Source organism: Alnus glutinosa, chromosome 9 (assembly GCF_958979055.1).
Source record: "Alnus glutinosa chromosome 9, dhAlnGlut1.1, whole genome shotgun sequence".
Lineage (NCBI taxonomy): Eukaryota > Viridiplantae > Streptophyta > Magnoliopsida > Fagales > Betulaceae > Alnus > Alnus glutinosa.
Window position 1 is genome coordinate 1,422,512 of NC_084894.1, and position 19,569 is coordinate 1,442,080.

General features: G+C 34.7%; 1 protein-coding gene across 3 annotated transcripts; it reads left to right on the forward strand.

The window, feature by feature from the left end:
• Nucleotides 1-4,137: 4,137 nt before the first annotated feature.
• LOC133878099 (nucleolar complex-associated protein 2) lies at nt 4,138-15,282 on the forward strand. Of its 3 annotated transcripts, XM_062316599.1 has the most exons (13): nt 4,138-4,402; nt 4,968-5,101; nt 7,832-7,888; nt 8,000-8,124; nt 10,863-10,934; nt 11,022-11,567; nt 12,075-12,377; nt 12,794-13,123; nt 13,211-13,417; nt 13,737-13,823; nt 14,425-14,519; nt 14,606-14,737; nt 14,827-15,282. In XM_062316599.1, the coding sequence occupies exons 3-13, from the start codon at nt 7,870-7,872 to the stop codon at nt 15,098-15,100; spliced, it is 2,190 nt and encodes a 729-aa protein (XP_062172583.1). In that variant the 5' UTR covers nt 4,138-4,402; nt 4,968-5,101; nt 7,832-7,869; the 3' UTR covers nt 15,101-15,282. The 3 variants fall into 3 exon arrangements, with proteins under 3 accessions (XP_062172583.1, XP_062172581.1, XP_062172580.1); XM_062316597.1 differs by lacking the exon at nt 4,968-5,101; XM_062316596.1 differs by lacking the exons at nt 4,138-4,402; nt 4,968-5,101 and adding an exon at nt 5,172-5,243.
• Nucleotides 15,283-19,569: the final 4,287 nt, after the last annotated feature.

Sequence of the window (19,569 nt, forward strand, 5' to 3'; positions counted from 1 at the left end):
TTTTTTTTTTAAAAAAAAAAAAACCAAACAAAAAAATAACTGAAACTTATAAAAACAATTTTTTTTTTTTTAAAAAAAAAAACAAACAAACGAAAAAAAAGAAAAAGAAAAACCAGTTTTAATTTTTTTTTGGTATAATTTTTTTTATTTTATATTTTTTTAAAAATATTTTTTTAGTTTTTATTTTATTTTAATAATTTTATGAAGGGTATTTTTGTCATTAGGGGGACATTGACAGTTTTTTGTAGTTTAGGGGGGGACATTGACACAATTGGTAGTTTAGGGGGGACATTGACAATGAGGTGGTAGTTTGAGGGGGTTATGTGTACTTTTCCCTTTTTTTTTTTTTTTGGACGCTACTCATTTAATCAAAGTTGCATCATTCAGTGATTTCAGTGTCTATCTATAAAAGCTTTTGTCTCCGTTGTATGAATTGCCATCATTCATTTACGATCAACGGTTGTAGTTTATTTCAACAATATTTAATTTTCTTTTCTTCTTGTGTTAATTAGCAGTTAATAGAACAAGCTTTATTGATAATCCAATAAATTCTTAGAAAGGTTGTTTATTTTCTCAGGAATAACTTTTCCTCTTAAAAATAAGAGGAATAACTATTTCTCTTCGTAAGGGATTGAATAATTATTTTCAAGGAATAACTATTTTAAATAATAAGTTCCTACCAAATAAATAAAAAGCTATTTCAATAAATAGGTCCTTACAAAATAAAAGAATAAATATTTCAATAAAATAATCATTTTGTTCCAAAATAAAAGAATAAGTATTAATCGGTTTTATCACTCATCCACTTGTGTCGTGATTATATGAAAACTGATTGCATTAATGAGTGATTAAATTTCATCAAAAGTCGTGATCTTGGACTTGGCATGGACGAGCATGGAAATTAAAGTCTCATGTGTTAGTCTGCACCGGAAAAAAGAAATTGCTCTGAGCGACGATCGAAACTGACACCGGCATGCATGGTTTTGTTCTGTAATGCAAAATCACCAAACACTTGTCAAAGATTCCGGAGACAAGCTGTTGGGGTTCGCCACGTGATTCTCACCTGCGGGCTGCCTCGATTTCCGCGGCCACCTTGGAATATTTCTTCTCATAGTGGAGAATCTTCTCTAGGTTTCGCCACCGCAACAAAAATGTTTGTCTCTCTACAAGAACACGATTATATTCAAGGACACCTTGGACATCGGAAGAGATTCAAAATTGGATCTTCCTGTGATATTTTGAACCTTAAGCATTGAGTAATGCACTATTCACTAAAAATTTCCCTGTTGACATATCTATCCAAATTAATTGATCAATTTGTCTATTGGGGCCGATTGTCATTGTACATATCATGTTAACCTCATCTTCATTAAAAATCTTATTTACAAGGGGTGCATTCCACCGCCTAGTGTCTTTGTCAATTAGTTCTTTAACTCTTGCATCCATGTCCTGTCTCCTAACTAGTGATTGCACGCATCACGAAAGTAGACAAATTTAGGAGCTATTTGTCATCTCAAATCTTAATGTTAGACTTATCCCTCACTCGTCACACAAGCCCTACCTTTAGAAGATACTTTGTACTCTATATGATTCTTCGTGGATCGGATGACCTATGTCCAAATTGAGACTCCAAAAAATTATCACACGGGCAATATTACTCCTTTAAAATCTGTGCCACAATGTTTATAGCTTTTGGAACAACCACCACCCTTGTTTTGCCAAGAGATTTTTATTAAAACATTTTAATTCTTTGAACCCCAGCCCACTAATAGAATTGGAGCGCCCCAATCTAACCCAGTTCTTTCAAACTACTGTTGACTCATTACCTTATGTCTCCAGCAGAATCAGAGCATCTTCAAATTAATTTCTTTACAAAACGTTTTTGGCAACTGGAACACACTCATATTATATGGTAGAATAGTTTGGATTATTGTTTTGAGAAGAATTTTTTTTCTTGCTTGGGACAAAAATTTCTCATTCCACCCATTATTATGACTCCAAATCAGTTCATTTATGCTCTTAAAGGTTCAAGTTTTAGATTTTCCAAGAGCAACCATCAACCCCAAATTTTTTTCACAAATTGTACTTGACTGTACCCTTGCCAAATAAATAACCGAATAAAATAGACATGTTCTCCATATTAAATTTTTGTACCAACGCTTTTTCGTATGCTTCCAATTCCAACAACTCCTGAATTTTGCTTCATTTCAAAACATTTGCTTTACAAGACAATAAATTATCATCCGAAAAAATAATAAAAATAGATGAATCAGTTTGGTTCCACGTGCACCTTTCATGATTGGAACACTTGTGATCAATCTACTTTCATACGCCTTCTAAATGAGTAAACTCAAACTTTTCGCACACAAAATAAATAGGTATAGAGACAAATGATCACCTTGCCCGAGCCCTTTGGACAAAGTGATATTTTGGGATTGATTCCCTCAAGTTTTCTTTGACAATTTGAGATATCAAATTGTTAAATCTTAGCTCTTTTTTTGAATCTAACAGCCCATATTATGCCAGCTGTCAACGTGAAATAAATGTGAAATAAATTCAAAAAAACTCAAGAAAATAGAAACGAAAATGCCCTCTCTAAAACTCCCTGTTGCGATGTTAACGGTGATTGCTACGGCGACTCCTTCCCTGGCTAGCCAACCGGGGAAGGGACAGGCCGGGATCCGGCTGTTCTAGCCGAGGAACGGCCAACTCTCGGCCAGCCGGTCAGAATCGGGTTATTCTGGCTGAGGAAAGGCCAGATCTCGGCCAGCCGACCGGAATCCAGTCGTTTTGCCCGGAAAACGGCCAAATCCCGACTGGAATCTGGCCGGGGAACGGTCAGAATGACCATATCCCGGCTAGTCGGTCGTTCTGGCCGGGGATCCGGCTGTTTTTAAAATTTTTATGGTGAATGACATTTTTGTCTCTATATTCATGAGTTTTTTTTGAATTCCTTTAACATTTATTTTTATGTTGACAGCTGGTATAATATAAGCTATTAGATTTAAAGAAATGTTGAGATTTCACAATTTGAGATCTCAAATTGTCAAAGGAAATTTGAGGGGATCCTAATCCAATTTTTTCTTGAGGTTGGTCATTAATAAGTACCTAATAATTTACTGATCTGATGCAGACCATGATTAATGTTACCCACCTCTATGCAAAGCCAATCTCCTTCATTACATCCAAGAAATCCCATTAAACTCTTTCATACACTTTGCACTTTGCTAAAGATGGAAAAAATTTAGTTACTTTTATGTTTTAGCAATAATTGTCAATCGTCACTAATTGCTTTTTAATTTTTTACAACGAAAATGATATATAGTTGCCAATGAAATATTAGCAACAACATATCTTCATTACAAAAAATTATCAAAGAAACAAATTTTATTCTTTAAGCAAAACCGTGTGATTTCTGATGAGATAAATGAACAACGAAGGAACGAGAAAATGGAATGGAAGAGAAATTGTATTGATAATGAACTCTAATTAATGGTTGGAGATAGACCCCAAGTGAATCCAATTAAGGCTGGAATCAAACCACAAGACAAAAGTCTATATTAATTCTTTTCTTCTACTCTCATTAACGATCAAATAGTTTTTAAATAGAAATACAAATAGATAATATCTAAAGTGATCAGGTACGGAGAGAGGGGGGCTGGCAGGGGCATGGCCCCCCCCCAATTTCCTAAAAAAAAAAAAATTTATAAGGTGGAAAAAAATAAAAATTTTAAGAAATTAAAAAATATAAAGTAAAAATAAAAATCTAGCTTACTTGGCCCCTACAAATTTTTTTTTTTTGCCATTGGTCCCTGACCATAAGAACTTCTGGCTTCGTCCCTGAAATTGATAATACTTAAAGTTCGAATATTCAAATTCAAATAAGCTCTAATCCTAATATTAAATACTATAATCCTAATCTAATTTTAATAAGTTGGAATTCCATCGTAACTCAACTATTAAACCTATCAAACTCCTTATCCCTATCACAAAACCAGACGACGCCGTTTTTATTGAAGAAAAAGTTCTGTGCGGGCGGGAAGAAAAAAAAAAAGGAAGAGAAAAAAATAAAAGACGATAGATTGTCTCACAACGGCACCGTTTCCGCCCGTCGTGTAGGTTTTCTTAGAACATGCACGCTGCTATGCAACCTCTGATAGAAACAGAGTAACAGAGTAACAGAGAAAAGGAAATTCATCTCAAGTTCTCCCCTTGGCCGCACCTGGTGCGCGAGCCTAGAACGTCACCAAGAACCATCCTTCAGCTATACATAAGCCGGATCCAAGCTTACCCTTGAAGTGAGCACTGCCATCTCTTTGAATCACCCTTCTAGTTGACAACCCAGGAAAGCTTAGCGAACTCGTTATTAATCTTACTCGCCGGCGTTGAGATCAACGAGCAGGTAACATCTATTGTTACCTTTCTGTTTCTCTTCGATGATTTGAAGAGCTGGTTTTGCTCTGAGAAATTGAAAAAATTTCTCCTTTTTTTCGTTGAGCTTGAAAAAAATTGTCTTCAATTTGATTACATTGGGTATTCTCCTGTGGCATGAATTGAAAAAATAATTATAACATAACTCTTTATGTTTAACAAGAATTAAAGGAAAAAATCTCATAAAAATGTAAATTAGAATTGTATTATAAGGATATTTTAAAAAATTTGATTAGAATATGATTTCATTCACCGGGTATTGCACTATATAGCAAGCAGTGAAATACACATGCATGGTTCTATTCTAATTTTACAATTAAACTAACGAATATGATTATCTATTAATGTTTCATTTATTTTGGCCTAAAATATTTTTAGTATTTTTTTGGTGTTTAGTAAAGGGGAAAATAATAATTAACCCGAAAATAATTTTCGTTTGATAAAAACTGCTCAGTAAATTTCGGGAAATTATGGCTTTTTCGTAAATCACTGGAACCGTGCTCAAAACCGACTCTCTCGTCTTCTCCTTCACACAGACCAGTCTCTAGCGATCGTCTTCTCATTCACGCACAAGACCAGTCTCTCTTGTCTTCTCCTTCACGCTCAACGCAGAACAGCTCCTTCTCTCTCTCTCTCTCACTCTCTCTCTCTCTCTGTGCTAGCATCTCAGGTTCTCTCTCTCTCTCTCTCTCTCTCTCTCTCTCTCTCTCTCTCTCTCTCTCTCTTTGTTGGATTCGATTGAGCAAGATTTCTGAAATGGGTGTGTCCTCAGTTTCAAGGATCAGTGACGGACATAGCTAGAGATTTGATGGGTCAGTTTGTGTGATTTTTGTAGTTCTGATTTCAGAGAATAAGGTTCCTAGGCTATGGCGTTCTTTGATTTTTGGAATGCGAAGTTTGCTTTGGTTTGCCTCGTATTTATGAATTTTTGTTTCATGTTGTTAAGGAATTTGCTTATTAGAGAATTTAGGGAAGTTCATGTAGATTTTGTATTATGTAAATTTGTGCTGCTTTATTTTTGTGTGTGTATAAATATATGCACTCAAAGTGTTTGTCAAAATGTCAAGACAAGACCTTTTATGGGTTCTGCGCAAAACACATACACACACTCTTTCTAGAGAGTAAAGCTGGACTTGTTTGGTTTGGGATAGACTTGGAGTGGTAGCGGTGGAGGAACAGCAGTGAGAGGCGCTGCTGTTCTAATGCGGTGTTCTAATGAAGAGTGTAATTTTACATACCGTCAAAGGGTTCTTGAGGTTTCATCATTGTCTCTTGCTGTTTTCATGCCTTCTTGAGGTTTCCTTTGAGATTTATTCATTCAATAGGGTTCTACAAAATCCTTGATGGGAGATGAGAATGTTGCAAGAGCATTTTTGGCAAAGAATGCTAAGCTTAAAAAGTTTTGGTTGGACAACTTCTTCAAAAATCATGGAGCTTAGAATTTGCGTATCATCGATATGTAGTAAGATACTAATTAAGTTGATTGTAATAACATATATGATTGAACTTGGATGGCCGTTGTACGTTGGCCAAAACTTTGCAATATTTGTGGTTGAACTTGAATAGTAATATTTATGATTGAACTTTTGTTGGTAATTTAAGTGTATTGTTGGATGATATTTATGGCTCTCTCAATTTGAAAATATATGATTATTGTTAGTCAATGTGTATTATCTTAGTTAAACATAATTTTTTAGTTTTTATATATATATATATATATATATATATATCTTATTTTACATTAATATTTTTATGTTGTGAATAAAAATTGATTTTTATAAGTTAATATGATTGCATGAAAATATAAAAAATATTTGTGATTTTCCGTATGCGCCAAACACCAGAAAATGTTTTCCGCCGGAATAGCCATTCTAAGCACCAAATGTGTCCTAAAGCAGCTAAAAAAAGTCGACCTAAAACGAAAACCCTAGGGTTTTTGGTGGTGGTTTCAAAGGTACTTGTACTTCTGGTTTGTTCGAATTCAAATCCAAATCTCCTGATTTTTCTCTTATTTTTATTTCTTGATGTTGAATTCTCATTCTTGCCTCGCAAACCCCTAATTTTTTGTTTGGTTCTCAAGAAAATTGGTTTGTTAAGAAAGAAATTAGAATTTCAAAACTCTCTTTATATTCGTCTCACAAATTTCTAAACCATATACTGGAAAGAGTAATGCTATACACCGCACTTTTATCATATTTTTATTTCTTTTTGCTAATGTGGCACTACCAATTAGCCCTTGAATCTTTTTTTTTTTTTTTTTGAAACAAAGCTGCTTGACGGTGTAATATCACCAAAATAGAATAAAAGTGGGATAAAAGTGGTGTATAACATTTCTCCACTAGAAATTATAAAGCTTGAGAATTTATTTCATATATTTCCTCAGCATCCAAAAAGAAAAGAAAAGAAAAGAAAAAAGATAAACATTTCTCTACTAGAAATTATAAAGCTCGAGAATTTATTTCATATATTTCCTCAGCATCCAAGGAAAAAAAAAGAAGAAGAAAGAAAAAGCTTGTGTTAATAATTAAGTAGAAGTTTCGATATGTGCTTTTACCTCTGTGATTTATTATTGATATAGAATTATGGGGCTTTTGATGGATGATGTTTGCAGAAGATTAGAAATTTATTGCTTGTGTACTTTTGAAGTCGATATCTGAATTTTAAGCTAATTGACTACAAAGAATGTGTGTTTTCTGTTTCTTCGTAGTTGTTGAAGATTTTGGTTTTGTTGCACTTATGGTTTCTGCTTGTTTATATTTATTTATCTCATACTTCTCAGGATTATGTGAAAGTGGCATCTTGCGTAATTTGTGATATGATATATGTTGGTGTGTGCATGATGTGGAATCCAATCTGTTGGGAATTCATCAAATGTGATTCTGTTTGCCTAATGCATTTTATAGTCTTGAGTATTAATTTGGGATTTGCGTAGTTGCTGTCTTTGTTCTCTCTCTGTGCGTGTGATTATTTGTTGATGTGTTTGACATAGAGTAATGGAGAGTATGGCCTTAGATAGGGTAGAATGGCAAAAAAGAAAAAAAAAGGATATTTGCAGCTGACCCCAGTCAGTTAAAAATGTATTCGTGGAGCTGACCCAGTGGAAAATGAGGCTTAGTTGAGTTGAGTTATATGTACATTTATGCCCAAGTAATTTTTTTCCACAAATGTCATCCATTCATTTTGGCGTGATTGAGAGAATTTTTTAGACGGTACAATGTAAACAAGTTGAAAATTTATCCAAAAAAAAAAGAAGGCTTAAACAAGTTGAAATAGAGTGAGGTGTATTCTCTAAGTTGCAGCAGCATGTAATCTGAGAAAAACTTGGCTTCTATGGTCCCTAGAAGAAAGCAGGAACTTTTACTGTCTTATATAATTCTGGTCATTTCTTTCTCCTTTGCAGGAAAAAGAAAAGAAAAAAAATCCTTGGTCATTTTCAACATGGGTGCGAAAGGCAAAGGTTTTTTGTTTACACATTAATTTAGTTGACTAGTTTTCAGGCTTATGCTTATTGAATGTTCTACTTAAGGTGATTACTCCTCTTTTGATGCTTTTTTTTTGGTGGCCTCAGTGAAGAGTTTGAACAAAGAAATGAATGATAAAGATGAGAAAGAAGAAACCAGAAGCAGCACGATCTCAAAATCTCAGAGTCGAGCAAAAGAGCATATGAAGGAACTAGAAAGACTTAAGGAAAAGGTTGGAGGCTTTTACTCTTGCTCAAATTAATCATCAAAAAAAAAAAAAAAAACTCTTGCTCAAGATATATTTTTGTTATCTTGATTTTTATTTTTGAAGCATAGATATTTCAGATTTTCATGCTTGGTTTTGGGGGATTGTGAAACTTATTCAAAAATAGTTTTTGCGCATTAGATGATTGGATTTATGAGTCTCAAACAGATCTAGTAATTATCTAATAAATATAGTGAGTTGCCACATTGATTCTCTTTTTATTTTTTATTTTTATATTCTATTCTTTTTGAAAATGTATCTTAACATTTTGATTGTGAAGCGTGCTGAAAATACAGAATCTGCTGGCTCTCTTACATAAACCAATATGCCCATTCCTATGTGATCCGATCATTTGTGCATTTTGCCATACTTTATCATCTCATAAATATAAGTCAAAGATGTATGGATATATCCATTTCATATTAAAGCATATCTTTTTTCTTTTCTTAAAAAAGAAAAAAGAAAAAAAGAAATTGTAGATTGGGTCCCTTTGTGATAATGGAATCTGCGGACAACCAATGAGAGACGGTCATAATAAAGTCTACAAGTCGCTTTTGGATGTAATTGAAGGCAAAGAGGGAAGATTTTTTTTGACTATGCTTGGCAAATGGATCGATTGATCTGGCATTCAAAAGGTTTTAAAACCATAAGATTTCATTGCATTAATCATAGAGAGTCAAACTTTCGTTGTTCTTAAATTCCTCTTAGTTGCTTGTTCTCCATTCAGCTGAACTTCAATTCCAATCATCCATGTTCATAAGATGATAGAAACACTCTCAAATTGAAATATTACTAAAAAAAACTGATAGCAAATGTTGGGTTCCTTTTTATTTTTTTGACAAATAATGTATATTCATTCAAAAGCTCAGAGGAATGCAACCCAAATACACATGATGTATATAAGAGAACCCCTAACGCATAGAGAAAGAAGAACATAAAGCTACAAATTCAGAAAAAGTAGAAACGGACAAAGTATTCCAAGCCACTCTCCATTTATATAGGGTTTGTAGCACCAAATTCTTCAAATTGAGCAAACCATTCTCACAATCGTCAAATGCGTGCATTCTGATCTCGTCAGAGACACCACATCAAAAACAATGGAGCCATCCTTCATAAGTGCAACGCCATGCGGTTGCCCAACAGTCCCCTCCAACTTTCTGACGACTCGCTCACCCTTCGAGGCATAACCCACGAAACACCAAAAAGCTGAAGAAGCGCACTCCACATCTCTGTTGCAACCTCACAATGAAAGAATAAGTTCCACAAGTCTTACACATACAACACCACTCCATCACAATAATATTCCTCTTACGTAAGTTATCTAAGGTTAAGATTTTTCCTAGAGTTGCCGTCCACATAAAGAATGCCACTCGCGGGGGAACCTTAACTTTTTAAATACTCTTCCAAGGAAAAGTGGACCATACAAAAGTAAACAATACCTGATAGTAAGACTTCACTTCAAAAGACTTCCTTTTTGATGGGATCCAACAAATTGTATCCTCGCCTTCATTCCTTACTTTTTGAGAGTACAACAACTCAAAAAATTGAGAGACCACTTCCACTTCCCAATTTTATGAAAGGAAAGTAATTCACTAAAGAGGAAAAAACTGCAACAAAAGGTAAGATTTAAATCTAGTATGGAAAATAATAAAGTTGAATTAACCTTAAAATGACTGGAAGAATCGATTTTGGAAGTGGAGAATTCGAATGGAATTTCCATATGTGGTTGCGGATCAAATCAAATCAAATGTGGAAGCTAATCAGGCTGAATTTGGGGTGAAATTTGGATGGCAATTGGCGGATTTCCTAAAATGTCGCGTTTGGATGAGGTTGTGATCGGAGCATTCTGTCTCGGCTCATATTGTAATGTTTGATGCCCTGTTCGAACATGGTTGCGATCGGGGCATTCTACCTTAATTCCATAATGGTGTATTTGATGTCCCGTTCGAACCTGGTTGTGATTAGGGCATTCTATTCGTTATGGGGCTGTGCTACATGAACCTATCAGAACTCCGTAATTAAGCGGGCTTTTGTGAGAGTAGTACCAGGATGGGTGACCTATTGAGAAGTTTGGTTCGGTGGAGCAAAAAATAGACAATATTGTGTCGTTGGGGGTGGGTCGTTATAAACCTTACTCAGGATTACTGAAACTAGTGAAGAAATCTAGTTCATGTTTGTGAAAGCGCCCAGGTTGCATAAGACTATGGGACTAGTGGCCGTTAAATTTACAGGTGGCATATGTCTTGTCGAGCGTATATAGCATTATAAATTTGAAATTGTCACTAAAGAATTTCAACCACTTTGCTTCAGATATAATTATAGGGGGTTGTTCTAAATTCATTCTTGTGGAATATTAAACAATGAGAGACTGGTCGGTTGCGTTAGATTGATATAATTTGTGCTATTAGCAATATTTGCCATGTCTGCTATATGTCCAGGAAAATTCATGAAGTGGGGGTTCCATTTCATGGTACCATTATGTCCATTATAGTTCAGTTGCTTGATTATAGAATGAATGTGGGTTGAATACAATATTACTAGAAGAGGCATGATCTTCAGATTTGATATATTTAAAATTCTTATTCATTCAATTAAAAAATAAAGGTGGTTGATACTTGATAATGTTTTACCTTGCAAACTTTTATCTGTCTGTTGATACTGTTATAGCTTTAGTGGTGAAGTTGTTGACAGGTGCGTTTTTGCAGGATCCAGAATTCTACGAGTTTTTGAAAGAGCATGACAAGGAGCTTCTACAATTTAATGATGGGGATATTGGCGTGAGTGTGCAAAATCTCTTGACATTCATAATGATTTCAATGGGTTCTCTTAATAAGGGCTCTATGCTACCTGTTGCACTTTTGTAGGATGATGTTGATACCGACGTAGAAGATGCAGATTTACAAGTTGATAATGAAACTGGCAGGCATGATATAGCAGAGAAAGAAGAGAAACCCTCAAAAAAGGTTATAACAACTGCAATGGTCGATTCCTGGTGTAACTCGATACAAGAAAATGGGAACTTAAGTGCAGTTCGTTCGCTTATGAGAGCATTCAAGACCGCATGCCACTATGGTGATGATGGTGGGGATGATTCTTCAGCGAAGTTCAGTATTATGTCAAGTAGTGTCTTTAATAAAATAATGTTGTTTGTGTTAAGTGAAATGGATGCAATACTTCGGAAATTGTTGAAGCTCCCTGCTTCTGGCGGAAAGAAAGAGACCATAGTTAATCTCATGAACTCAAAACAATGGAAGAACTACAATCACTTGGTGAAGTCATATCTTGGAAATTCCCTACATGTTCTGAACCAAATGACTGATACAGAAATGATATCATTTACTTTACGGCGTCTCAAATATTCTTCCATATTTTTGGCTGCTTTCCCAAGCTTCTTAAGGAAGTACATTAAGGTATGTGTCAAGCTCTTCTTCATTTGTTGGATTGAATGTGGTCTTTCTGGTTCATGTTTTACCATACTACCACATGTGATTTAAGGTCGGTACTGTAAATATGATGCATCACTGTACAGTTTTGTGGTTGTGGACCCTGCACTGGATAACATGCTGTTTAAGGTGGTTAATGTAAATTGTTTCTCTAATGCAATCACTTACAGAAAAAAAGGTCTACTGCAAATATGATGCATTTGCAGTGCAGTTTGTGGTCGTGGACCTTGTACTGAACTTGAACTACATAGATTGCTCTTATGTGCAAAATCACATGTTGGATAAATTTTTTAGTAGTATGAGTATATTGTGCCTACGTGGAGCACAGCAACTGTTTCTCTTATTTTTCAGGGCATGCATCATGGCATTTTGTCGTAGTTCAGGTCCACAATAGTTGCCAGGTCTTTTACTATTCTTTTATATTACTATCAATTGGTACAAGTGGAACTAATTTTTATGTTTAACGTTATTCAGGTTGCACTTCACTTTTGGGGCACAGGCGGTGGTGCCCTACCTGTTGTCTCGTTTCTATTTTTAAGAGATTTATGCATACGGCTTGGATCTGATTGCTTAGATGAATGCTTTAAAGGGATATATAAAGCCTACGTATTGAACTGCCAGTTTATAAATGCAATGAAATTACAGCATATCCAGTTTCTTGGAAATTGTGTCATTGAACTTCTGGGAGTGGATCTTCCGACTGCATATCAACATGCCTTTGTTTTTATTCGGCAATTGTCAATGATTTTACGGGAGGCACTTAGTACAAAAACAAAGGTATTATTATTTGTCACTTTTGAAAAATTAATTGCAAGGGTTCTCTTGTTAAATCTCCTCTTATATATAGGCCTGACACGTTGTTACATTTAAATGATGCCTTTTATTGTGCGCCTCTCATTACCTATTGAACTTAGGATGATTATGCTAAAATTTGTGCCATTCTGGAGGTTAATTTTTGTCCATTTAGGGTAGCTGTCACTCAAAATTTGCACTTTTGCCACCGTAGAGTTATAATTCTGAGCTTTCACGTTTAGGCTGCAAATTTGCAATCTTATTATTTTCATCCATTGCCTTAAAAGTATGTGGATGCTTTACCATTTTGCATTTGGTGAATAATAATTATACTTTCTTGGAGACTATGTTGATTGTGATGGCCAAGTACTACACTTCTGATTTTTAACTGTGTTCTATAGGAGGCATTCCGAAAGGTGTATGAGTGGAAGTTCATTAACTGCCTTGAGCTTTGGACTGGAGCTATCTGTGCATACAGCTCAGAAGCTGACCTTAGGCCCCTTGCATATCCTCTGACCCAAATAATTTCTGGGGTAGCCCGGCTTGTTCCAACGGCTAGATATTTTCCCCTTAGATTGAGGTGTGCCAAAATGCTTAACCGAATTGCCGCTTCCACTGGTACTTTCATACCTGTTTCTTTGTTCCTTTTGGAGATGCTGGAAATGAAAGAATTAAATAGACCCCCCACTGGAGGTGTTGGCAAAGCTGTTGATTTGCGTACTTTACTCAAGGTACTTCGGCATGAATATTTTATGCTCGTACAAGTCACATTATGCAGCTTTGTTGTTGACATGGATTTGGATAATTTTCTATGCCAGGTAAGCAAGCCAACCCTGAAGACAAGGGCATTTCAGGAGGCATGTGTTTTTTCTGTGATTGAGGAGATAGCTGAACATTTAGCTCAATGGAGCTATTCTGTCGCATTCTTTGAGTTGTCTGTTATCCCACTTGACCGAATGCGTAGGTTTTGCAAATCTAGCAAAGTTGACAGGTTCCGGAAAGAAATGAGGCGTCTTATACGTCAGGTATACCTATTAGATTGGTGATCAGATGTGGTCCAACCTGATCCTTCAGCATGTTGAAGTGAAATACTGGAAATTTACGCTTTTCTATTGTCTGTTTTGTATTCTAATGAACAAAGCTTGTTATGCACTTACGTAATTTATATTTATTAGAGTGGTAACAGCATGTGTTCCACATGATCTTTAGTGTTTTAAAGGGCGGATTGGTGTAAAAAAAATTATGCTCTTTTTATTTATCTGTTTTCTATTGAGATGAATTCATCTTACATGTAGCAAAGTTTGTAGTACACATAACTAATGTGTCAGGTCTTCCACATCCCAGATTGAGGCTAGCTCCGAGTTTACGAATGAAAGGCGTATGTCAATTTCTTTTCTTCCGAATGATCCGGCCGCATCATCTTTTCTTGAGGTTTGCAAACATCTCTCAAGACTTTTCTTTATGCTGAATTTAGTCATATTCTATTGATTGTACTCTGCATTCAGCCTTTCTTAAGGATGGCCAGAGTGCTGGATTTGAAAGTTGCTCTGAATCTTGATGAGTTGCAAATCCTATGCTTTAGTTGATCGGATTGTTTAATTTCAGTGAAAATTGTCACCTTTTTTACTTCATTAGTTTTAAAATTGATTTGGCAAATATATGGCTTGAAGTGGTAGAAAGAACTTGGAAGCTGTCTGATTACTTGTGAGTCAACAGTCAGAGTCAAAGTTGGAATGTTTTCTTGTATGATCTACTTATCAAGTCTTTTATGATATTGTTATATGGCTTCTGAGATTTGTTTTTGAGCTGGTCAACTTTTCAGTAACTCAACCTCGGGGTTTTTTTTTACAATTGTAGCACATGTTATTAAACACTTAACTCCATGATAGAAAATGCAATTCCATGAATTGAGCCGTGTGTATGATGCTTGTAATATATGAGTGGTTTGTCATCTTGGATTTCTTAAATGTTTTTTTTTTCCCTGTTAGTTTAAATCTCAGAGAAACTAAAATACCTTATGACTTATTGACAGGATGAAAAAAGGTTGGGGGCTAGCCCTCTGTCACAGTATGTCTTAACTCTACGCCAAAGAGCACAGCAGAGATATGATTCGTTGATGGAATCCAGGTTTGTCATCACGTTAGATAATGGCTTTGTATTATTCATGTTTCCATGTCTTAGGCTGCAATTGTCTAATGTGCATGTGGATTCAGTGTTCTTGTCGGTGAGCATGCTTCTGTCTTCGGGAATAAGATACCAGAAAGTGATGAAGAGGATGATACGGGGAATGAGGAAGGTGCTGCCGTCTTTAACTCCTCCTCCTGGTTACCAGGAAGTGATTCCAAGTATGTTCATCATCTCCCTCTCTCGTTTTTCTTTTTTTTTTTTTTCCTTTGGTTCAATTGTTATTTATCATGCTGCTATTGATTTCCAGGGCTAAGAAGCCTAAAGAAATGAAAAAGAAGAAAAAGAATAGAAATATGGAAGAGCACAAAGAGGTTGCTTTGGATGAAGACGTTGTTGAGGACTTGGTACTCAGTTCTGATGAAGATGAGTCTGAGAGTGATAACCCCTCCGCTGGGGACGATGACAATGGGAAGCCAGTGCCTCAACAGCAAAGCAAAAGGCGGAGACGGCCTACAAATATGTCAAAGAAGAATGCAAAATCTCATGCAAAGAGGTCCATGAAGAGGAAGAGGGCTAATTGACATGACACTCGATCTTAACAATTGCATTAGTCTAATTTATTTTACGCATCGACCTGGCTGTTGTAGATGCCAGTTTTATCAAGCGGCTTTTACTTACGTACAGAAGTTCTTCATGAGAGAATTTTGATTTTTGTTTTCGACGGGAAATCCAAATGCAATATTGTCCCCAAGGGGTAGTTCAATCGGTTGTGGACCACGCCTCATGAAGTGAAGGTCATTAGTTCGAATCCCCCCATCTCCCTCTTGTGTGGACATGTCCAAAAAAAAAAAAAAAAAAAAAAATCCAAATGAAATGTTATAGTTTTTTTATATATCCGCCAAGCTCACCAGAATTTAGAAGTGGTCAAGAGGAAAAATAAAATAAATAAAGAACAAGGTTTTTCTCAACCCAGTAAATATCTTCTTAGAGCATCTCCAACAGAATAGACATATGGTTTATAGTAGTCAAATTTGACTACTATAAGCCATTTTTCGTCTCCAGCAGAATATGCAGAATATAATTTTTTATTCTAGTGTGAATGGTGAATAAGCTTTTCTATCTATTCACTATTTACACCGCAAATAGTTTTTTTTTTTTTTTTTTTTTTTTTTTTTTTTTTTTTTTCACATACTCTCTCTCCCTCTCTCTTTCTTTCACACTTTTCCACACAAATAATATTTAAAAAAAATTAAAGAGTAGAATAGAGAATTTGCTGGAGAGAGTATAGAAAAAACAAAGTTAAAGTAGAGAGTCCTACTTCTTTTTCAATAATTTCTTTGGCTATTATTGTTAGAGGTGTTCTAATAAACTCTACTTTAGTCAAAGTATCTCTAGCAATAATAGTTAAAGTAGCTATTGAAAAAGTACAACTCTCTACTTTAACTATTGTTTTTTCTATACTTTCTCCAATAGATTATCTATTCTACTATTTATTTATTTATTTTTAAATATTATTTTGTGTGAAAGGTTTTTAAAATGCAAACCTTGAGTAGAACTCACCATTGAAAACCGGCTTGCAAGGGAAGAGTGTTTAAGAGCTTATATACATATAATTAAGATTTTACTTAAATTATGTGAGATACTTAAGATCATAACACATGCCTTAATCATTTTTATTTTTACTACTTAGAACGCGTGACCTTTTTGCTTTACCTTATTTGTTTTCAGATTTTCAACTATCTTTCTACGGATTTTTGAAGCATCTTAATTTCATAACTTCCTCCCATGCTTATGCATGCATTTCTTATTTAATCCTAGTTTTCCAATAATTCATGTTAAAAATATCAATTCAACAACATTCATTTGGTACGGTAATAGCAACGCCTCTATTTTGCCCTAATTGAGAAAGTGTGCATTCTCCAGAGATCATATGGAGGGGGTTATTCCTAATCCTACCAAATCAGAGGCATCACAAATACATACATTGGTCTAAAAGACATTTATTTTAAATTTTTAGGTTAAAAAGTTGCATACTGATGAAAGCATAATCTTCGAAATTAATTAGACCTGTTCTTGCTCTCACAATATTCAGACATTTTTTTTTCAATAAAACTTTATTTACTTACAAAAAAAAAAAAATATTCAGACATTTTTTGTTCTAAGAAAACCAACTTTTCTGTCCTATATAGGGACCTAATTAAACGAAGTTGAATAAAAAATTAAAAAAGAAAAAGAAAAAAGAAAAGAAAAGGAAGGCAATAAATTAAAGTAAAACAAATTTCTAGCAAAATTCATAACGGTGCTAATTAATCACCAAAAGTAGAAAAAACACAAAAGGAAGAACTAATTAAAGTACTACAATACCAGATCAACTAGTAATTAGTATTAACGTTATATATACTAATCACACGGGCCAACATATATAAAGTGCTAATCACCAATATTCATATATAGTTCTACTTCGTTTTGTTTAATCATGAACTTGTTAATTAAGTCATGGCGTTTACTCGGAAAAGGTTTCAAACTTTTATTAAACTTCTTAGAAGTTAATTTAATTTCCTTTTTCTCCATATATATATAATTGCTTCCCATGTGTACAATAATAAAAGATATGCTTTTGATTTTACCGCATATATATATATATATATATATATATATATATATATATATATATATATACTTAAATTAATAACCACCATTTTATTTAATGGAAATGCAACTTAGTAATTAGTTAAAGTGAGGAAAATGGGTGTATTAATTTATAGAATATGTATGTAATTAATTAAATTAAAGGCTAACGGGAAGGGATAATCACGTACGTAGGTTCAGCCTAAGCAAGCTCAAACATTATGGCTGAAGCTCACATTAGCTTGAGCTGCTAATCTGTGGCGGCCACGTACACTTTCCAAGTTTCCATATAAACTACAATATGCATGGATGGCATAATTGGCATTGTCTTTACGGCATAAAGCTCCAGCCCAAAGTATTATTACAAACGGACAAACCCCTATTACAAAGTTGCCAAACAAGAGAGAAAATACCGGATCAATTACTGTGGAGCCATAGCTAATACATGTTAGATATATATGTAATACTAGAGCGTTATTAATTTGAATGAAAATGACGAAATTTTCATTAGATTAATTGAGATTTTATGGTTTCTAGCTACCTACCACAATATTGTAGTACTGTGTGTGTCTATATATATATATATATATATATATATGCGAGCGTGCATGCGTGCGCGTGCTTGATTTGTTTTATGATCTCAGCTGCATAATTTCGATCAGACCTTGAAAAACTGATCGAATTGGGTTTTAGATGCTATTGGTCAAATATTTTCAATTTTATATATATCAAGCTAGCTGTGATCCACTTTATCGAACTTAATCTGGTGCTAAGTATATATACAGAAATTAACAAAAATAAGTAAATCCAGCCTTTTAGGTTTGAATTTCTTTAAGATTTCAATATTAAATAATTGTCACTTTTTTTTTTTTTTTTTTTTTTTTATAAGCAAAGAATTTAATAAAAAAACCTCAACAAGAACAAAAAGGATCGTAAGGATCCACCGTAACTCTTCAAAAGTAAGACGGCCTAAAAGTTACAGCGAAACATAAACAAACAAGCGTGATATAAGTTCTTTACTTTTATTTTTATCTTTTAATTTTTTTAAGTTAAATAACATTAAAATTATTAGAAGAAAATTGCAAATAATTATTATTATTTTTTTTATTTGAGACCTTCCATGTAAAGATTTGTAACATCTATAAATATGGCCTCTCATTCTCATTCAAGTCATACCATCACCCGCTTCATACCCTTGCCATTACTAGCAGGTTGATACCATTGTTGTTATAATTCTCTCTCTCTCTCTCTTTCTCTGTGTGTGTGTGTTTTTGGCGTCCGTGTGGGTGTGTATTCGCCGCATGCGGTAGTTGTTGATCTAGATTGAACAGCCTCCATCATAGGACATCGCTCATTTATCCATGCACCATGAAAGATATATATATATATAGACAGAGCACAATATTGGTGTAGACAAGAAATGAGAGGAAGAAGTTGATTATCCATGCTTTTCGTCTTCTTCTGTACTGTTTGCATGAAACCCTAGCCTGATGGGCTTTAGATATATAACTTTCTCTTCTTCCATGTTCGTGTCTGTCTCGGGCGTTTTCAGCAGAAATTTTCAAATGAGTCTATCCTTTAATCTACCAGGCTAGATCGATGGCCGTATTATTATTCTGTCTTCATTGGAATCCCAAGTGGGATATATCATATACGTTCAAAATCACTCACACTCACACACACACACAGTACTCCATCTCAATGATGTTTTTTGTTTGTTACCTTATGCAAAGTGTTGTCCGTTTGTAGTTTGTGTCAGCCTTCCAGGTCATATTGTCTCTCCATCAAGTACTTCAGTTTCATTCTTTCATGCATGGCCATATCCCGATCTTCTCTCTCTTAAATCACAATATTCTTCTTCTGAGATTGTTTTATTCATTTTGCATGGTCACAGCAGGTGTGATCTATTGCATCCAAAGCTAGACTCGATCGGATCCTGTGCTTCTCAATCGATCAAGCTATCAGCTATGGCTTCCCAATCATTCAATCAGCAGGCATCAGGAACCAACAGATCTGTTCATCCCAATCCATCAGGAAGCCCGGTGGACCTCACCCTCAGGCTTGGATTATCTGACGAGAGTGACAAAAATCTGCCCCATTTTGGTCCCATCAACCTTCAACATGCCCACGCCAACTTCATTAGCCCTTATACTACTCAGGTGCTTCTCTATCTCTCTCTCTCTCTCTCTCTATATATATATATATATACCTTTTTAATTTATTTCTTGTATAAGCTGTTTGTTATTTCAAATTAAGTTATATATATAGAACTTGCTTGCCGCGCATGCATGTGTTGGTTGCTTTTTAGTGTTTATGCGATGATCATGGATTTGCTAAGATTAATTGTTCTTTGTTTTGTTATGTCATGATAAATGGTTTTTCCATGTGAAAAGGAATTTTCAAAACTATACGTACATGCATG

What these genes read in the sequence shown, in the direction of transcription:
- LOC133878099 (XM_062316596.1), top strand. An exon ending in TAGAAAGACTTAAGGAAAAG is followed by an intron (nt 8,125 to 10,862) that starts GTTGGAGGCTTT and finishes GCGTTTTTGCAG; the next exon opens with GATCCAGAATTCTACGAGTT. An exon ending in CACTTAGTACAAAAACAAAG is followed by an intron (nt 12,378 to 12,793) that starts GTATTATTATTT and finishes TGTGTTCTATAG; the next exon opens with GAGGCATTCCGAAAGGTGTA.